Consider the following 21,359-nt stretch of genomic DNA (forward strand, 5'->3'; position numbering starts at 1 on the left):
GATATTTTTAGCCTTATTAGATTGAATTTAAATATCTCCATTTACCATTTTGAGGATATAGGGACAAAACTAGAGGAGATATTACTTGATAGCTGGTGTGTAGCTACCTGCTGTTGTATAACATTTGCCCCCAAAGGTAGCAACCTAAAGCAACAAACAGTGTCTCACACCTAGGGGTCAGGAATCTGGAAGTACTTAGTTAGATGGTGCTGGTTCACTGTTTTCGTCAGGTTGTAATTAAATGCTGACTTGGGTTGCAGCTATCTGGGGTGAACAGTGTTTCAGGCTCACTATTCACGTGGTCGTTGGTGGCCATGTTTCCTTGCTGGCTGTTGACCAAATACCTCCCCTTCTTGTCACATTGAACTTTCTATAGGCTGCCTGGGTGAGCGTCCTTAGTGGATAGCACCTGGCTCCCCCTAGATCAAACGACAGGAGGAGACATACCTCATCCTCTTGCCCTAGGGACCTTGGATGCATTTGATGACCTTGGATATTATTCTAAACTTGTACAAATCAGAGTTCTAAAGTGGTTGCTTTTGCAGGTATTTTAATTCTTACGTATTAAAGGATTACAGAGTTGAGGAATAATAACTAATTTAGATAATAAAAAGTATTTCTGTTCCTAATGCTTTTCTATTCTGCCCCACCTTTTCCCCTTCCTTTTTAAGGTGGTCCACTTGGCTCGAAATCTTATATACTTTGGATTTTACAGTTTCAGTGAACTCTTAAGGCTAACAAGGACACTTCTGGCTATCCTAGATATTGTACAGACCCCCATGTCATCGTATTTTGAAAGATTAAGCAAATTTCAAGATGGAGGTAAGACTTGAGAAAAGTTATAGTTGGTTTGGTATTATGTGAAGATGAGATAAAAACAAGTCTACAGAGAAGTGGTTGTTAATGCGTACTTGCTAATAAATGTCACAAACAGAAAGTAATCCTGTGCCAAGATTGAGTGATATGACAGGCTGGGTTTTCAAACTTACTTCCCTGTTTTTAACACTAAAGCTTAGAAAGGTAATTTTATGAGATCAAGCTCATCTTGAGAATAACATAAGAGCCAATCCATTAGTGAAAATTTAATGTGCTGAAAAATTAATACTTTGGATATTTATGATCACCCTTGTAGGTGTCATGCTGATTATGCCTCATAGCAGGGGAGAGAAAAATGCAAAGAATGGGTGCACTCAGGGTCATCACAGGAGAAGTAGTGAATGCAAATCCAGTGGGAATGGGCTTTTGCCTCTGCCGTTTGCAATTCCTGCCCTTACCCTTTGTTGTTAGTCATGGTGTTTATCTTCACTCTAAGTTTTTTTTCTCATCTGAGATATGAAGATGATAATAATATTTTGTTCAGTTTCCTTATGAGAATTAAGTGGATATAAACAAAACATTCCAAGTACTTAAAACAATGTCTGTCTCATAACAAAATAAAATAATTTTTGACGTCCTGAAAACAGTAGATGATTGCTCGCAGCAGGTGTATTGAGAATGCATTTAGGATTTGCATCTGTAAGGAAATGAGGAGGGTAGGAGTGAACAGACAGAGAAGCTGATCTATGATGCAGTTACAGGGGAGACCCCAGCTGACCATCAGGGAGTTCAGGGGCTAGGATGGCCCTCTGTACTTGTCAGAAATGAAGGCCTGGGAGCTAAGCTTTGCACCATTGTATCAGCCTTCTGTTGACTCTGGCTTCTTCATGGAGGGGTGTGTAGGTTTGGGTAAAGCAGTCGGGGGTCACTAGCCAGGGGTTATTGTGATGAGGCACAGCTATGAGAAGTTGGTTGTCCTCATGCCCAGGAATTGGGGATCAGCTTTAAGGAAGGACATGGATGGAGGACAGTGTATCCACTACAGGATGAAGAAAGTTCAATGAGAAACCTAATTTTAGATAGAAGAAAGAAATAAATACCTGGTTAAAAATGATAAATTAGGCACTCCCAGGTAGCTGAAGTAATGAACTGCTGCCTCCTAAATCTCAGCTCCTTCTGCATCATCCAGAATATCTGTTTAGATCAATAAGAAGCAAATTAAATGACATCAGTCCCTCATCTTCAGCAGAACTAGAAGACAGAAGACAATACAGACTTTAGTTACTGTAAATAGAATAGTGACATCCATTTGTAGTAGAGCTGACTCATAAGCTCACTGCAAGCCTTTGTGGACAGTTCTGGGAAAACCCATCTAGAAGAGATAAGAAGGGATTATGTGAGAGTCATCCTTAGACAGTGTGAAAGTACTGAAAGAGAATCCAGGTATATAAGAGCAACCAGTAAAGAGGAAGGGAGTTCCTCTTTAGAGCAACAGGCCTGGAAAAGCAATGCTTCCAAAGTGAACAAAGTTAACAGCGAAGGAGAGGCGCCCTTTGGAGTCTTGCTGGTAAAAAGAAAAGAAGCAAGGATGACAGATCCTGAATACCAGGTGACAAAGTGATAATTGAAGGAAATATAACTCCTCCCCATAGCCCTCCACCGAGAACCAAGCATTAGAGAAACTGTCACGGCTTAAAGGAGAGGGTGCTCTTGAACTAAAGATCTCATAAACCAGTTCTTTCTGTCAATCTGGTTCATGAAATGCTTACATGTCCTCAGCTTCAGCTGTAAGAAGTAACGAAGATCAAAACAGAACAGAAAATCCAGATATCAGTAGATGGAAATTCCTCCCTGAAAAGCAGCCTTGAAACAGAAGAAAATTGTAACGTGATGCTTTACAATGAATTAAATACTTTCAAACAAACTAACTCTCAAGTAGTGCAGGGAAGGTGCAGGCATGTAAAGAGAGTGAGGGAGGAGTAGATGTGGTAGAATATGTGGATCTAATAAATCTGGGCAGAGGATAGTATATGAGTTCTTTGTATTATTTTTGCAACTCTTCCCATACGTTGGAAAGGATTTCAAAGCAGAGGTTAACTTAAATAATTAGCTAAGTAGAAAAATGATTTATAGAAGTAAGATGACACTTCAAACTTACAACTCTACTAGGAAGTATGTTATTATAGCTGAGTTCCATTAGACTATAAATTTCTAACGTAAGTTCTGAGCAACTATAAATCCTTAAAAGAAGGAAGAAAGAACACATTTCGAGACTCTCCCAATGTGGAGACAGGCTTGTCACACCTGGGAAAATTTCTTGTGTTGTGGGGGAAACAGGTTGATGCCAGAGAGCACATCCCAGATCATGGAAAGTACCTGGGGAAAGAAGATTTGTTTTAAGGGACAGCTCACGGCTGGGGCAGCGCCTCCCTGTGGCAGCCCCCAGTATAATTCCACTGGGGCTCCTTTCTATTCAAAGAGTTTGGATTATAAATTTCTATTTTAGTGAAACTTTTTTTTCAATTGAAAACCGCTTGCAAAGTACAACACACACACACATACACACACACACAAAAAAAAAAAAACAACCCAGGAAATAGTTTTGTAAGCCTTGTTGCTAGATTTTGTAAGCCTTTAAGTAAATGATAACACTTTTCTCAATCCGTGTTGTCTGCAAATTTTATGCGATGGCACAAGGTCTGTTTTCATCCTTCTGATCTGTTCACTACTGGTGAATTCTATTCCATCCCAGCTGGGGCTGGACATTCAGAGAGACCCATTCCCTGAGGTTTGGCAGGTCAGACCCTGGGGAGTTGGAAGATGAGCCGTGTGAATGGCAAAGGCTATAGGTTCCTGGAGCTTAGTTCGGTCCCTGCCCCACTTGCATCTGTTTTAAATGGGTGCATGAGCAGCTTCCATTCAGTGTTTTTTGGGGGAAATCCTAGGTGTAGATCCCAGCAATGGGGATGGCTGGCTTGCAAAGTGGCAGGTAACAAGTTTTCTCTTCTGGATGTTTGTGGTGCCCCCACCTCCAGGTGACTGTGGGCTGCCTTATCCAGAGCTGTGGGGGGTCAGAGCTCCATCCTCAGGCCCTGCCACTCCCCCTCCCAGGAACTTTCTTCTGGTGGGAATGCTGAGCAGAACTTGCTAGGCCCAGGAGAAGCTGCTTTTCACCTTGCATGTGCCAGAGGTGGCCCATTCAGGGAATTTCCGGCTCTCTCCCAGGGACACCAGCGTGCTGGCTTGTGCTCTGGTGAAACAGCAGATTCCAGTCTTTAGAACTCTCAATCTAATGCCTCTTATTGGCTGTGTACTCACTTAAGGAAAGAAATATTGTTTTCAAACAAATGTATTCACTCCCAGCAGGCTATGTTGTTGAGTCAATTTCCTCGCCTAATACCTATCATTTGCTCTCAGCGACTTAAAGCACACAGGCACTGTTCAGTGTAATTGATCTTTTGGGTGGAAGGATTATGTCAAGTCAGGCTCTTTGTGGTGTTTAGAAGTTACAAGCAAATGCATGCACAGGATATATCCAATATATAGTCAGAAGCTCATTGCATTGAAAAATAGATAAATTTTTTCTCTTTATGCTTGTTGAAGGGTATCCAAACCAAGGGTTTATACTAATGATAAAGAACATTTTTTATAATAGGGAGGGTATGTTTTGTTCTACTAGACAGCCATCTAAATGATGGGGGACACACTTGAATCCTACTTGCACATTCTTGTACTGAGCAGCATGACATACTTCCTCTGAGTAGTGGGAGCAAGGACTGTCTCCACCCCAGCAGTGAGGAGCTGACAGTGTAATGGAAATGGCTGGAGTCTAGTTTGCTCTTCAGTTCTCCTCTCAGTATGTTTCCTCTTACCTCTCTGCTATTTGAGGGGAAATGGAGTTCACATTTAAACATGGAGCAATGAAGTCTCAATCACTGAGTAAAATTTAGGCTTGGTGAAGGTGTCCAGGCCACCATTATCATGTCTTTTCCTATCCCTCCCATTGCTAACTCCCTCCAACTCACTGCAATTTAAAAAATCAGTATGTCAGAAAACTGCCAAAAAGCAACCCTCCTTTACCTGTTGTGCTTTTCCACCACTCCACATTCTTGGGAGTTTGCATGGTCAGATCCTGAAATGTGCACTTGTCCTCAGGTCATAACCAGGTAACCTCTTTTGTTAGCCTCTAGATTGTCATGTTGAAAATGGGAAGCCTGTTAAAAATTTTCTTTTTGTAAATTATTTCATTTACTTTTAGAATTTCTTTTCCCTTGAGGTTTCAGGTTTGGAGCTGAAGTACTTTTGATATTTAAGATACAGGTGACTTCAGCAGCCTGAAATTTTCCTCTTGCTCTAAAAGCGTTGAGCTGCATGGGGTGACTTGTGGCCTGGTGGGCCCATTCCAGGGGAGGGGAGAGAGCAGAGAGCGGTGCTGAGACACGTGGGTGCATGTGTGTATATATGCATATACTGCTGAGGCACACACGTGCAGGGGTCCCTTCGCCCTGGGAGATCTGTGGAGGAGAGTATGAGCCAACTCTCCATCTGGTGCGGAGAGCCAGCTGCTTCTGCAGTTTAACTTTTTTTTTTGTCATGTCGGAAACTTCATGTACTCCACCTTACGAAGCTTTTTCTGGCAGCAGAGTTGCTTTTAAAAAGAAGAAGGGAAATTGAGATGGGAGGTTGGGCAGAAACATTGTTTAATGTTGTTTTATGGGTGGGAAAGGAATGAAATATTTGCAGGCAAAACATCTGCCAGAAAACAGTTTCTTCCTCTATAAAATTAGAACGTTAGTGTAAATGTGATCTTTACCATCTCTTTCGTTTTGAAACTGATTCTTTGAAGATCAGTATGGGATTCTCACTCACTCACCGGATGGTGTTCTTTTTAGTGTGTGTTACGAGACGTTCTTTTAACAAATACCCGTGAAGCATATCTTCTGGTTAATAGCCGTGATTGCTCTCTATAAAGGCACAGCTAGAATGTCTTGAAACCAGAAACCTTGCTTCATGCTAAATATCATGTATCAGGTGTTCTCACTTATATGTGGAATACAGAGAAACAAAACAAAGGGCCAGACAAACCAAACCAATAACAGACCCTTGGCATGTGTTCACAAAATGGAGGCATCCAGAAAGGGAGGTGGTGGGGTGTCAGTGGGGGAGGGTGGGAGCCCAACGGGACATGGTAGAGGACTGCTGAGGCACTGGTGGTGGGCGAGGTGTGAAAACATACATCTGTAGCAGTTTAAACCTATAACCCCCAAACCCAACACAACGATGTAAACCAACTTGACCTCAATAAATATAATTTGATTGATAAGAAAATGCCAAGTTTCTCACCTCCCCCGCCCCCTCCCCACCAAAAGGAGAAAGCAGTCAGGAAGGACTGACTTACCTGGGAGTGAATTGAGGCTGTGAGGGGGTGAAGGTGGAGGTGGGGGATGAGGAAGAACACAAAGGAGGTTTAGTACAATAACTATTCATGGGAGAGCAAGTAGCTCAAGTCCAAGGCAGCTTCATTTTAAGGGCTCTCCAGGGAACCTTCATATGACTGAGCTCTTTTCAGCTGTCTCTAAAGGATTCAAGTTTGCCATGGCGTTCAGAGCTCAGAAGTGTTAGCCAGGATGACTTATGGGGAAGATACCACAGCCACAGATTGTCATTTGATTTTGGACTTGATTTTCCCAGCATCATCCTCTTTCCAGTTCTCTAAATGACCTTATCTTCTACCTGTCACACTCCTCTGTGCTCTCTGTAATGTCCCTTTGCTTCAGAAGGGACTGTCTCCTCTCCACCACGTGTCTCGTTCCTCCACCACCACGTGTCTCGTTCCTCCGTCTCACCTGCCTCCCCTGTGCTGATCCCTCCTGTCCACTTCTGCTCTCCACCTGATCAGCTGCTTCCAGCAAAGGAGGCTTTGGACTTGGAGTGGGGACACAGGGCGGCCCTGTCCCCAGTGTGTGCTCTGTCTCAGGACGGTGTCCTTGTCATGGGCCTTGGCATTCTTCCACGGACCTTTCTCACAACCACAGCAACGCCCCCCAACCCCATCCTCATTGCTACTCGTTGGGCAGCTGACCATTGAGAGCCATTTCTGTGAGGCAAGTTTATCAGGGAAAACTCTTGGGGTCAGCGCCAATGGGGTGAAAGGGAAAGAAGGGGGACTGGACATAGGGTTGTGGTGCTGTCTCAGTGGAGCCTCTGTCAGGTCTGAACTTGGCATGCCCTTTGGTGGTGGTTCCCCATGGGTGATAGACACCTTGGAATGGGCACTGCATTCCAGCTTGTAGGTGACAGCTCTCATGACACTTGTCGGCCCCCAGGGGAGCTGCATTTGAGTGATGTCCCCCAAGAAGCACCCTTCAGCTGAGGCAATAGTTCCTTATTCCCGAAGTGCAGAGTGAACAGTGCCTTCCAACACCCACTTCAGGATTTTCTGATAAGATACCTTGATTGTTAAAACTGATGGGAAGTGTGTTCTACTGTAAAAATTCGAAGTTTGCCTACAGTGTTTGTCTACTGCGAATGAAAAGCCATACTTGAAAGAATAATGATAAAGGAAAATGTCCAGATCCTATTAAGTAGAAATGCAATTTATAGAAACATTCTCGGATATAGTCCTCATGTCAGTTAAAATAATGCAAGATGAATTTATTTAATGGATACCAAAATATTAACATTATTTCACCAATCTCAAATCAGTAGAATGTATAGTGATTTTTATTTCCTGTAATTTCCTTAATCAGGGGGAAAATATCTATTAGGAAAGAAAAATAGTCAAGATTGAGATCTCACAGGAAATACAGATTGGGGGAAAAAGGTAAAAATGGCTTTAAAACATTTAAAAGCAGGACAAAATTCTAGATATGAAAAGTTCCGTAGACGTCACCTACTTCCAAATGGCCCAGAATCACCTGGCACCAGGTACCCTTCCCTGCAGATGGGGAGGGAGACTTCTGCAAGTCTGCCCTGCCAGCCAGCTTTATGCCCTGCCAAGTGCACCTGAGTCCCTTCTCACTAAATATAGAATAGCTTTTAATAGCTCTTAATTTTTTTTCTGCTTAAAAGTTTTACGAATTTTAGAAAAAATATGTGTGGAAAGATTGGGTTTTCTTCTAGTTACCAATGGTTCCTAAGAGGACTTGCCCCTGCTCCTTTGGGCTTAATCTTTTCTTTCTATACCATGCAGGTCTCAAACACATGATCTGATTTAGATCATCTTCCTTTTAAAATCAGTGCACATATAGAAATAGGTGGAGAATAGCTATGTAGTATATTTGCTTAAGTGTGAGTTTCTACCAGGTAGCCAGGCCACATTTGGTAAAGGATTACTATGTGAGAGTGTCTGTTATTTACAGTCAACATCTAGCTCCTCTGTCTATCTTTTGCATATATGAATATTTAATTCTTATGATGATTCAAAGAGCTAGGAGATTCTTTTGTCCAGGACAGTGGCTCTTGGATTGGTTAAGTACTTTGCCCAAGACCATACAACTTGGATCTTGCTGAGCTAACTTTAAAAAAAATAAAACAACCTATTATACATACAAGAGCTGGGGTGTAGGCCAGAGGGGTGGGGGGTGGGAGGGAAGGAGGAAAGGATTCACCAGACAGAGTGGGGAGCAGATCTCCTGAAATACCCTGCTGAGGGGAACAGCAGCCAGGCAGGAGAGGTCTGCTGTGCAGTGTGGCTTAGCTCCCTGGCTAGGGATCCAACTCGTGCTGCAGTAGCTGCAGATTGCTTTATAGTGCTGAGACTTAACCCCTTGTACCACCAAGGGAGGCCCTGGTGAATTTTTGAATTCAGGTTTTTTTCTTTTTCTCTTCTCTAAAAAACCTACAGCCCGACACTTGATATTCTTTCTGCTCCTCCCAGCTTGTCTTCTAGATAGATGACTTCCTCAGCTGCAAAGATCTGCTTTCCACTTCTTCCAAGAATCTCAAAAAGTTTAGTCCAAACCAGTAGGTCTTTGCTAAAGAGCTTTGATTTAGCTTCAAGTGATTTTATAGGTCAGATAGAAACAGTGCTGTTTTTTTTTTTTGATTGATTGATTGATTTATACAAGCTACAAGCACTAGGTACAGTCAGAGCGTGGGAGGGTGAGAGAATTTGTTGTAGAGCAACCCCGATACAAAACAGGGTGCCTGACTGTGGGTCCTCACCCACGCGCTTAAAAGGACTTATCAATGCTCTACTGCAGGCACACGTGAAAGGTTAATAAAAGGTTTATTTACAAGGGAAGGGGAAATGAGGAAATGTACAGCTTTGGGAGAAAAGTGGGAGACAAAGTTTTAAATGCGTCCTACCCAATCCGCCGATCAGGAATTCCAAAATGGCGCTCTCAGAGTTGGCCGCCAGCCAGGAGCGGTGAAGCCAGGAGGCGAGCGATCGCGAGCCAGAGAGGGCCCAAGGCCCACGTGTTTGGTTTTTTATATCTAACCTGGCTGCCCAACTCCACCCTCAGGTCCCAGCCACCCTCCCTTGGTGGTGATGGGATTTGTCTTTCCCAGAGTTTTGATGGCTTTAGTCTGGAGTGGGGGTGGGGTCCACAAAGCCTGTATGGGATTAACTTAGGACATCATTTTCCCCTAACAAATTCACCAGAGCCAGAGCTGGGAGCAGAACAAGCAGAAGGACCGAAGTACACTGCTGAGGGGAGCAGTGGGTGGCAGGAGAGGTCTGCGCGCCATGTGGGACCCTCCTCCAGTGGCCGGGGAGCAGCCGGGGATCGAACCGGCTCTGCAGAGGCTGTGGGCAGCTTCGGAACCCAGCGCTCAACCGCTGCGCCACCTGGGAGGCCCCTAAACAGTGTTTTTTAAACCAAGATTCTTCATGAGTGTTGTTTGGTTTCAGAAATAGTTTCAACCCCCATGAGTCTTACCACTCACTCCGCTCTTGAAGATACCTGCTGAGTTGATCTTCACTTACTGCCAGGGGATTGGGATGGCCTTCTCGAATCTGTTTTGGCTTTTTCTGCATGTTTCCACAAAAGGCTCCTTCTTGCCCACACACTCTCCCTTTTTTACTAGATCTTTCCATCTAAGAAGGATGATAGCCCAGTGCCTTAAGTTTGTCCCCAAGGTCTTTGTAGTCTGCTTTAGATGTTTCCTGCTCTGCCTCTTGCTATTTCACAGTAATAGTGAACAATTGTATCCTCTTCAACACATTCTTGCTGTGCATTCATAGATGGTTTATCATTAGGATGAATGTATGTAAGACACAAATATGCAAGTATTTGAAAGACAGAAATACTTAAGGACCAAATCTGTATTGTGCCTCTCAAAATTAAATAAAAACTATTTAATTTGTAAATATTTTAATAAGTCTTTTTTTTTTCTAGTAAACTTGAAAAAGTCTCTCTGGCATTTAGGGTTATTACCTATTAATAGATAGTCTAATAACAAAAATTAAGGTTTACTGATTGAGAGAACCAAAGTGGAGAGAAAAAGGATGAAAAAAGAGCCTATTTCTGGTTTTATAACTGGCTAGTATCTTGCCTCATATATGATTCTATGTATACTTGGCTTTCAATAATCTATTGAGTGGAATGCATTTAATGTATATATGTTATGTGTTATATAAACATGTATGTATTTGAATGGTAAATATATTTCCTAGACCACAATATTCCAAACATATGATTGCTTTGTTTTTGTTCCTTATGAACTTTTAGTTTGACTTTCCAAACTTCCAGTGAATGGGTGATGACAGGTGTTAGTTCATTGTAATACACTTACTCATATTTTATTCCTACAGTTGCATTTTAGCAATTTTAATAATTACTGTTACACTTTTCAGTGATCTCTTATGCACCAACTTAATATGATTCAAATATTCATCTGTTAACTGTGTACATTAATACATTTCAGAAAGATGTATGGGCATGATAGATGCATAATTTGCATAGTGTACAGAGTCACACAATAAGTCTAACTTCCTTATAGTTTTCTAGGTCAGAGGTTACTCCCATTAATTTATAATATATAAATTTATGTATGTTGTATTTTGCCATTAATTTGACTCAACAGAGGCAGAAGACTGATTCTGGATTAGGTATAGATAAGAACCAAATACATTTTCTATTTTGGGGGTTTGGATTTTCCAAAGGCACCAATCACATGGTGGGTGGAGGACCTTCCACAGTTCAATGTGGAGTCAGTTCTTGTTCTTTTTTTTTTTTTTTAAGATTTATTTATTTATACAAGAACTGGGGTACAGGCCAGATGCACAGGAGGGTGAGAGAATTCACCAGAGACAGAGTAGGGAACAGAACAGGCAGACTGAGGAAATACACTGCTGAGGGGAGCAGCGGGCGAGACAGGAGAGGTCCGCTGCGCCATGTGGGACGCTTACCGGTGGCCGGGATTGAACCGGTGCTGCAGAGACTGTGGACAGCTTCACAACGCTGTGCTTAACTGCCTGTGCCACCAGGGGAGACCCAGTTCTTGTTCTTTACATTACAAAGTGACTCAAACTTTCATGTCACCCAGCACTGATATGAATGGTTTCTGGCAGCAGGAAGAGCTATGCTGAGGTAACAGCACAGAATCAGTACCCAGCGTCAACACACAAATAGTGGTAATGTCTACAGGATGTCTCCACTTTCTCTTAATTCCATTTCCTCTAATTATACATATTGTTTGAGCCTCAGAACCTGATGCCTCAAGGTTAATATACTAGGTTAGTTTCCCTGTTTTTTCAGTTTCTCATAAAGAGTTTCTACCAATGATCAACTAAAGAAGCCAAGCAGATTTATAGAATGTTAACATAGAAAGGAACTGCAGAAATCACATATGTGGTAGATTAACTCCAGATCTCCATGTAACACCCATTACAAATAGTAATCAAGGTGCTCTTTGAACACTTATGTGACTACGATTTTATTGCTGCAAGGCAGCTCTTTCTTATTTCTTAGGTGATCCTAAATATACTTCCTCTAACTCCCAGCAAGCAGCCCTGCTGTTCCTTGCAGATGTATTGCTGTCTGATGTCACTTCCATCCATCAGCTCTTTCCATGTTTGAAAAGTACCTGCTATCTTCTGCATGTCTTCTCTCTCTGCTCATCTGCAGTTATCCTTTAGCAGATGACCAAATGTACCCAACCACTGGTTTGACCAACACAGACACAAGGGCTGTTACTTCCACATTCATGCTAAATACTTGCTTCTGTAATGAAATGAAGATGTTTTTGGTAATGATGCATAGTATTGATTCCTATCGACCTTGAACATGACTGATTGAAGTTTTAACTTGTGCTCTAGGACCTTACATTCCCCCATCTGACACCTGAATTGTTTTCATTTGGACCTAGGCGCAGGGCATTATAAAATTTGATTTAACCCACTTGTTTTCAACCTATTGTTGCAGTTTTGGGGTTTGATGGAGTCATTCACTATATTACTTATCCTTCTTTGTTTTATGGTATCTTTCCTCATCTCTATTTGAGAAACATGCTATCTCTGGATTTTCCTGAGTCACTGACAAAAATACTTACCTGACTGAGGCAGCAACAGAGCAGCAAGGAAATTGAGGTCCTTCTGTATTTTATCACTGAGTGATTAACTAGACACTGGAATTAACTGGGACTGTGATTAACTAGGGTTCTTTATGATGAACTAAAATCATCCATATGAGTGTGTCCATAATCCATGGTGTGTGTGCCTGTGGTGTGATAGATCACAAGAGTGGCTTTTTTTAAAATTTTATTTTATTTTTTTCTGGTGGTGATGATTTAGGGCAGTGTAGTCGGGATGACTGGTAAGGGGCAGGAAGGGGCTTCTAGGTTGGACTTAGTTTTGTGGTTGACACACCCATGTCAAAACTGCCACAGTCTTTCATTTATGACCCGGGCATCTCACTGTGTTTAACTTACCTCCCAATTATAAAATTAGTATGTAAATTCATATGTTGCTTGGATTACCAACTATTAAGACTCAAAGATCAGTTTTGCAAATTTAAAATCTGGATTTGGAATAGTGAAATGACTCTGTCAGTATATGACAGTGATGGAATCCAAAATAAGATGTAGAACTCAAACACTGTTTTATATGAATTGCCTTTCAATTCATCCTCTGAATAACACTTCTTGAGCATGTGGGATGGGAATAATTTTCTCCTAAGCAGTCTACTTGATATTCAAGAAGAGATGGAGAATAACATTACTCTATCACAGCTACACATTTTTTGTAGGTTTGTTCCGCTCCTAAGCACTTGGAAACTTGGAGTCTGTAAGTGGGTTGTCAGTGTTCTGTGTTCAATGAATGTTTATTTAGAATGAAGAACTGGGTGTCACATGATCTACTTGGCTCGCCGAGTGGTCTTTTGCCACCATCATCTGGGGGACTTTTCCTCACAGAGGAGCTGCTGGTCCTGCCTTGAGCGTGGATTATGGTGGTGTGACGTGTTCTGGGATGGCCATTCAGATGGACGTAATGAAGCAGAGTCATACTTGAGAGTGGTGATGAGCATAGGCACACACCCCTCTTGTCATTTTGAAGTAATACCTTACGATTCCATGGCACTTTCTGTCCTTCATGACTGTTTTGCACTTATTATTTTATTTTCACCCAGCATGGGAATGCAGTAGGATTAAGATTCTGACATGGAGTGGTGACATTACTTATGAAGACCAACTCCTCTTCTCTAAGCCCTTTACTCAGTTCAAAGCCTAGTTCAAGATCAGTTGCTGCAGAAATTCCTCCACTCTCCTCACCCTAAGAGATTTTTCCAAATTAAAAATAACTCCCTGAGGGGCCTCCCTGGTGGCGCAGGTGGCTGAGCGCCCCACTGTGAAGCTGTCTGCAGCCTCTGCAGTGCCAGTTCAATCCCGGCCAGCTGGCGAGAATCCCACATGGTGCAGCAGACCTCTCCTGCCTCGCCCGCTGGTCCCCGCAGCAGTGTATTTCAGTCAGTCTGCCTGTTCTGTTCCCCACTCTGTCTCTGGTGAATCCTCTCACACTCCCGCACATCTGGCCTGTACCCCGGTTCTTGTATAAATAAATAAATCTTAAAAAAAAAAACAAAAAAAACTCTCTGAGCAATTTTGTGTACTGGCCATGCTATTCTTTTCCTATCTCATCTGTTTTGTGTTTGTTTTTAGCGTTTTTTTCATGGATATGTTTTATGTTTTCCCAGCTGCATTGTAAATTCATCTACTTCTTTTACTGCTCCTCACTCCCTATGTACCTAGTACAGAGCCAGATGGACAGAGGCTACTTCACAAGTATTTGCTGAATAAGAGCCACCCTTAAATGCAAATGCTGTGATACAAACAAAATGCCATGAGTGGTGTGCAGCCCGTTAGAGCTGATAAAACTGCTTGCATAAGGTCCCTTGACAATAATGCGAGCAAACTTGTTATGTGATTAATCAGTGCTCCTATATCTTTAGTACACAGTTTGGATTTTTTGGCACCAGAATTCTTGAATTTTAATCCATCCCCAAATTGATGAAGCAAAAATCGTTAAAAGCCCAACAGAAAAACACCTTGTAGGGGGAAAAAAAAGGCTCTATACCTGAGAAGAAAGAATGTAAATTCAAAAATTACAGATTAAGGCTTAGCTCTCTTACTCACCAATTTAAAAAGTTCATGTAAATGTCCAGTCAAAACCAACATGATATTCACCCTTGAAATGGTACCTGTAGGGATTTCCAAGGAGACCCCAGGGCTGTGCACACTCTGGGGGTGTCCTCAGGAGGCTCTGTCTGTGACCAGATAATAGAGTAAAAATCCCAGCATCTTTCCCTCCAAATTTAAGAGGGAAAGACAGATAGAAGAAACTTTGTTCTTGGCAAAGGCTGATTCCATGACTTCCCTTATCCCATTGGTACCTGATGTATTCATTTTGCATTTCATAAATAAGTTTCTAAGTAATGCAAAATTGTATTTAGTTTTTGAAAAAAATTAGAATATTTCATAAAATGTTAAGGAAAGCAAACCAAAATTCCCCTGGATGTAAGAGGAATATTTTTAATATAATGAGATCTAATTTTTTATACAAGCCTTACGAAGATGTCCTTTTCACTTTTCACAATTCACTTGTTCATCCATTCTCTTTTTCCAAATGCCTGTATCAGACATTCTTCATATGTTGGCAGTAAAGCAATCAGAATTCCTGTCTTCATGGATCTTACATATATTGGAGGGGGCATGTAGAATAAACATGCATAGAATAGGATGTGAGGTGGTGATAATGCCATGACTGAAATGGAAAGCAGGTACGTGGATGCAGGATGATGTCATCTTTCTTCGGAGAGGGCCTGGAAGAGGTCTATTTGAGCAGGTGACTTTGCTCCAGAAGTCAGGGAGCAAGTCAGGGACCATCTGAGTCAAAGAACAGCGGCTAGAGGAGCAGCTCCTCCCCTCCAGGTCTCTCCTGGGACTGAGCAGTCTATGTCAGCTGGACAGCTGCTCCCCAAAACCTGTGCTCTGAACTGTAGCCAGAGTCCTGCTCAGCTGTTTTCTTCTTAAGCACTAAATTTAAGCCAGGTCTGTGCCCTGTCGCCTCTTACTCTGCTGATATCAGAGGCTTCATGAATCTTTGATCCTACCCTAAAGTTTTTGTTTTCTTGGCAAACAAAAACATTCTTTTTATAACCCAGACCCTCAACTGCTGAGAGGAAGCTCTGTTCCAGAGAACATTCAAATAGAAAGCCGATTCAGTTCTCGAGAACGTGGGTGTTTTCCAGCAAGAAGAGGTTTGCAAGGCGCTGTTGAGCAGGCATGGCAAGTGGGGCAACTTCCTGAGTCACGTCTTTATGTTTTAACTTCATTTTGTTTCAAGTGAATTATTATAGCAGAGGCATTTTTTTTTTTCAAATCCAACTATTAAAATATGATTTGGAGAAATAAGTGGTTTTTGGATTATCGGTTTATTTGACTTCTCTCATTATAAGACATTGAGGTAACTTTAAAAGTCAGACTATTAATTTGCTGTAAGCACTCACAGAACCCTTTGAATCCAATGTCTCTTATTTCTTAAAAATGCCAAGAAGGTTTCAGAAATGTTTATTTGGAATCTAAACAATTGGAAAATTCAAATGATCTTTTTTATTCTTATGTACTCATAAGAGAAAATATTTCTAATAGATATAACATATAGACAGGTTATATGTTGAATAAAGTAAAGCACTCATGGGCATGAGGTAAATTGCAGTCAAATAGGATTCTGTTAAAGCTTTCCCCACTCCTGTAAATCCACAGAGCTGCGAATGGTTGTTGAACTTCATAGTCATCACCAGCAGTGAATGGCTTTAGAGAAACGAACCTTTAAATTATGGATAGCTCAGCTTTAGGGTTAATGCAGATTCCTTATTGCTTTTCAGGTCACTTCTCCGAAATTAGTAAGGGAAGCTTGGCTCCTGGAAGCCTCAGAGAAACAAAGCAGTGTGTTCCCAGACTCTGGTCACCATTTCTGGGAGGCATTTACTATGCTTGTCTTGCTTTTGGGTTTTTATCTTGAGGGAATTAGGAATAGTAAAAACATATATGTGGTCATGTAATAAGATAACTTGAGAAGTTCGTCTGCTTTTGTTTCCTAAGCATTTCCTTCTTCCTCTCTTCTACTTCACAAAAAATAACACTCGCTTTATCAAATGATCTTAACATACTTCATGTGTAAATCCAAATTCTGGCTGCTGGGTTAATATAAAAGAAAAGTTTAATTTCTTGGGTGATAGATAATTCATATTTAATTTGTATATAAGAGGATTTATATTTTAAACCTGTAGCCTTGTCCCAGAAAACTTTTAGTAGTATTAACTCATCATGGTTGAAAAGAGAAATGGTAGAGTTTCTTCTGTGTTGAAAACTGATTGCCTCTGACTTAATAGTCTAGAATGAGAAAATTTTCTGGTGAAAAATGGGTACCAAGAGCCTTGCAGGTTTGTGATTTTTGTGGCATTTGACTTGGGTATTTCAAGCTGCCATAGTTTATAGTTTAAGCACTTATCACCCCCCCCCCCCCAAACAACTCCAAAGAATATAGCATGTTTTAATTTGAGACCGAGTTGGCCATCCATGGAGATTGTCAGGGCGGGCATCTCAGGATGCTGTGTGGCTGGAGTGAGCCCGTCCACTTCCTTGACAACATGTGGAGCACATTATTATGGTCCTGGGCTTTAATTTCTTGGTGACAGGATCTGTATCTGGGGGAATGAATTGTCTGGGCTAACTTTCTGGGTAATTATCTTTGGATGAAATGATTATTTTCCATGCAAATCTAAATAAGATGCAGACACAGAGGGTGCCAAGGGTTTCTGTATGCACTGGGGGCAAGAATAACAGAGAAGCCTGTTCTATGTTAGTGGTGAGAAAGCATCTCTTGGAAGCTAACACATCTACATACTCAAATCCAGACTCAGATTAATGGACTAGTTGACACTGACAGCAGCAAACCATCCCAGCAACCAAATGTGCATCCCTGCCTTGTAACTAACAGTGGGAGGATTTGGAAAGACTTGGTGGCCACAATTGTTTGAGAACTACAGACAGTGAGGCATTCTGCCTTGAGGTTGTTCTTATAGAAAATAGAGCTATCTCAAGTCCTTTGTCTCAACCTCATCCAGACATGGAGAAGACTTTCATCTCTTCTCTTCCTTACCCCCCTCCTTACCCACAGTTTTGGCTTATGCGAGGAGCAGTATGACAGAAAGTCCTCCACTCTCAGAATGGATACCCGTGTTAATTTCTGCCTGGAAGATGCCAATGTAGAAAAAAATGTTACTTATCTACTCAAACATGTACTCTTTGAGTATCACCACTTTGATGTATATACAAATTATATATATATGAGATAATTATATGAGAGATATATGAGATAATATATATATGAGATAATTAATTTTTAAAAGACATTTCACCTTTCACACTACATTAATAATGGTTTCCCATGGAGGTCTGCACAGGACCATCCAGATTCTTTTAAATCATCCTTTAAGTATTTCCTCTTCTTTCTTGTTTGCCTTTCAACCCTGTAGGTAGCCCCACAGTTTGTATCCTTCACTTAGGGCTGAGTGTTTTATCTCACCCCATCTTATTTCCATTTCCCTTTCTCTTGGTCTGTGCCCTGACACACTTAGGGAAAGAACAGTCCTCTGCCAGATACTTCGGTCTTTGCTTGAGGCAGAGCTCCCTGAACACCCACGAAGCAAAGACCACTATTCTGAAAGGGAAAGAGGCAATTGTTCTTTTGAATCCTTGTTGCTTGATGCAGGAATTTGGAAGGGAGAGACAGCAGCTCTGCTGGAGAATGTAAATTTTTTTTTTTTTAACTCACAGTGTCAGAACCTCAGTGCAGCTGCTCCTGGTTGGTGCAAGGAGTCAGGACACAGGCACTTTTTTCAGCAGGCTGGTAAGAAGCCAAACCCGAGAGAAGATGAGGAAGGGGAATGAGCCCTCATTCAAAACGATCGTGTTTCTGCATGAAAAGATCCATGAAAGCCAATTCCCAGCGGCACTGCTCACAGTAAATAAGCAAGTCATGCAGCCAACATAAGTGCCCACTGGCAGGCAACTGGGTAGAGAAATTATGACCAGATCCTCAGTGGGGTACTGAGCTATTAAAAAGGATGAAACTGCCTTTTGGGACAAAATGGATGGATCTCAAGGTGATTGTGCTTGGTGAAAAAAAGCTAGAAAGGATGGATACTGGATGATTTCACTCATCTGTTGGAATATAAATAACCAAAGAAAACAAACTGGCAAAGCACAGCAAAAATAACTCTTAGACTGTGAAAAATGCAGTGGTTACTGATGGAGGGGAAGGAGGGAGGGACTGAAGTGGGAAGGGGATAGGGTGTCTGTCCTGGAGCCTCGGTGGGGGTGGCAGTGGGCATGTGCACACGTGGAAGGGTGAAGCAGTGAAGCTGTACAGTACTGTACAGTAATATAAGCACACTGTACAGTAATATAAGCAATTGGCAAATCTATAAAGTTTGAGGAAAATAGAGTCATATTCGGCACTAATTTGTTCCTGTAATTACCTCAAACATAATTGTGTTTTGTGTGGCTTCTGAATCATGGTTTTCTCTTCAAGTTGGATGAAGGCATGGTAAGTGTACTGGCTAATACTTGCTACTTCTCCAGATGACACCTTTTTTTCTTAAGATGAATTTGTGTAAATCTTCCTCACAATCTCTGTTCCGAAGTATTACCAAGCAAAGTGAAAGCCTTGCCTTGAGGACAGGATTAGGACACTAGTCACTCATTGTTTTCATGTGATTGTTACATCCTCGCTAGCAACTCACTTTATTGTAGACATGAATAGCCTTTCTCTTGCATTATTATAACAGTGAGAGCATGTTGGTGGCCGGTGATAACGCGTGACTATCTTACAGAAGGACCAGACAGGGAAGCTGTCAGACCTACCTGCAACTCACCCCTCTGTCCATAATTTGAAATCATTTTCTAAGAAAAGTGCACTGTTAGGTTTAAGATTTGGTCCATATTTTGAGATATCTGCGGTATCTTAAGTTCATCCACGAGGAAGGAGCCAGGGCAGTGTGGATGCTATCTCTAATTCCTTCTTTTCGCATTTTCAGGCTGGGTGTGACCCACTGGAGCCCCCAGCCCGTTCTCCAGGTGTTGTGTGTGTTGACATAGGGTCTTCTTCTCCTGCCAGGAAACAACGTCATGAGAACCATCCATGGGGTGGGAGAGATGATGACGCAGATGGTGCTCAGCCGAGGCTCCATCTTCCCCATAAGTGTGCCTGACGTACCAGTCAGCATCCACCCTAGCAAGCAAGGGAGCCCAGTGGAGCAGGAGGATGTGACCGTCATGGACACCAAGCTGAAGATTATCGAGATTTTACAGGTGTGTCTCACAAGGGGAGCCAGGTCACAAATAATCATTGTGCCAATGGGTTAACACCATCTGTTTCTTATTCCAAATTACTGTGTTAATATTCTGGAATGCTGTTGATCTTATTTTAATTCTTCTAAGTGAATGACAAGCTTAGTAAGAAATCTCACCATTTAATCAATTAATTATACTTCTTCATTCCCATTCAGTCATTCCCATCCATCCTTGGATGATATCCACAGATGTGGAGTGCTTTGAGGTTGACAAAATCTCACATGAATTTTTTTCAATTTAGCCTTGACCCTGGCTAACTGTACTTCATTTAAGAATGATGTCAAGAGGCAAAACTGATGATTCGATTCCAATTCTTTTCCTATTTTTAATTGAACTGGACATATGACTTCGTGATTGTGGCAGAAACTCAAATAAGATTTTATTATAATAAGAACATTAATAATTGGCTTCAGTGTTTTCTGTAAGTGGCTATCTTTATTTTTGTTTCCAATAGGCTAGGAATAATACATACATTTTAAAATTAACCTAGTCTGATACCTAGCTCTATGAATTTAAAAGAGATAAATTATTGTTTTATGCCTGCTGGTTTAGTGAAGAAATATCCCATTACTGTAACTATGGATTCCTAGCATTTTTTAAAATTACAGAAAGTAGTTTTAAGATACTTTAATTATAGCACTTATTCCAGATTTGTAGAACAGAGCCTGGAGTTTTCAACGATCTATTAAGATTCTGGAGGCAGTTAACTAAGCCTTTCATTGTCATTTCATGTAGCCTGAGCTGCCAGGGGTGGGTTGGTAGCCTAACATTTTTTTAAGTAATTCGATTAGAGTTATAAAAGGATTCACAGTTCCCCCAGGACTTCAAAAGGCTGAGTCCTGAGAAGTATCAGCAGTCCAGCCACCACCATGAACATGACCCCAGGAGCTCACTGTGTTTTCCTTAAACTAAGAAAGGAAGTGGTCACCTGCCCTGTCGACTGAATGGGCCCACAACTTAGCATCTTCCTACTCCTGGGACAACTTCTAAAATATGGGACCTCCTTTTAGCCCACAGATGAAAGAACCATCTCGAACTGCTGAAAAATGGTGGTGGGAAAACAGTAGCAGCAGTTGAGGGCTGGTTCATTTTTGCTACCCCTCTGGGGCTCTTTGGGTCTTTCTTATTGAACCTCTGTTCTCACACTGCTCTTTGTTCCTCTGTGTCTGGGCCTGAGTCACTGAGTTGGTGTTCCTGATGCTTGTTCTTCTCCTGAGCAGACCTCTTCTGTCTCACCCGCTGCTCCCCTCAGCAGTGTATTTCAGTAAGTCTGCTTGTTCTGTTCCCCACTCTGTCTCTGGTGAATCCTCTCACTCTCCACACCTCTGGCCTGTACTCCAGTTCTTTTATGCGTAAATAAATACATCTTTTTTAAAAAGTTTAATTACATTTATCTGTTTGTTTTTTGTCTATACTACACGAGTGAAATCCTGCAGTGTCTTTTTCCTTCTAACTTATGTCACGGAGCATCATTCTTGTCTAGGTTCTTCTTTGTTGTTGCAATGGCGGGACTCCATCTTTTTTTGTAGCTGAGGATTATTCTATCGTGTATTTATATGACATCTTTACCCAGTCGTGTGTCCATGGGCACCCAGGTAGTTTACAGTGCTTGGCTATTGTGACTAATCCTTTGATGAACAGGGGGTGCATATATCTCTTTGAAATGATGTTTTTCTTTCTTT

At 41.6% G+C, this 21,359-nt stretch overlaps 1 protein-coding gene across 2 annotated transcripts in view; it reads left to right on the forward strand.

Moving 5' to 3' along the window:
• Positions 1-21,359, forward strand: part of ITPR2 (inositol 1,4,5-trisphosphate receptor type 2) — a 450,075-nt gene that overhangs the window by 151,018 nt on the left and 277,698 nt on the right. For both annotated transcript variants that reach the window (XM_037514200.2, XM_054696343.1), the window contains exons 21-22: positions 672-822; positions 19,442-19,635. In XM_037514200.2, the coding sequence (XP_037370097.1) occupies positions 672-822; positions 19,442-19,635 (345 nt within the window). The remainder of the gene's footprint in view (positions 1-671; positions 823-19,441; positions 19,636-21,359) is intronic.

This window comes from Talpa occidentalis, unplaced genomic scaffold, assembly GCF_014898055.3.
Source record: "Talpa occidentalis isolate TD23 unplaced genomic scaffold, MPIMG_talOcc4v2.1 talOcc4.16, whole genome shotgun sequence".
NCBI classification, from domain to species: domain Eukaryota; kingdom Metazoa; phylum Chordata; class Mammalia; order Eulipotyphla; family Talpidae; genus Talpa; species Talpa occidentalis.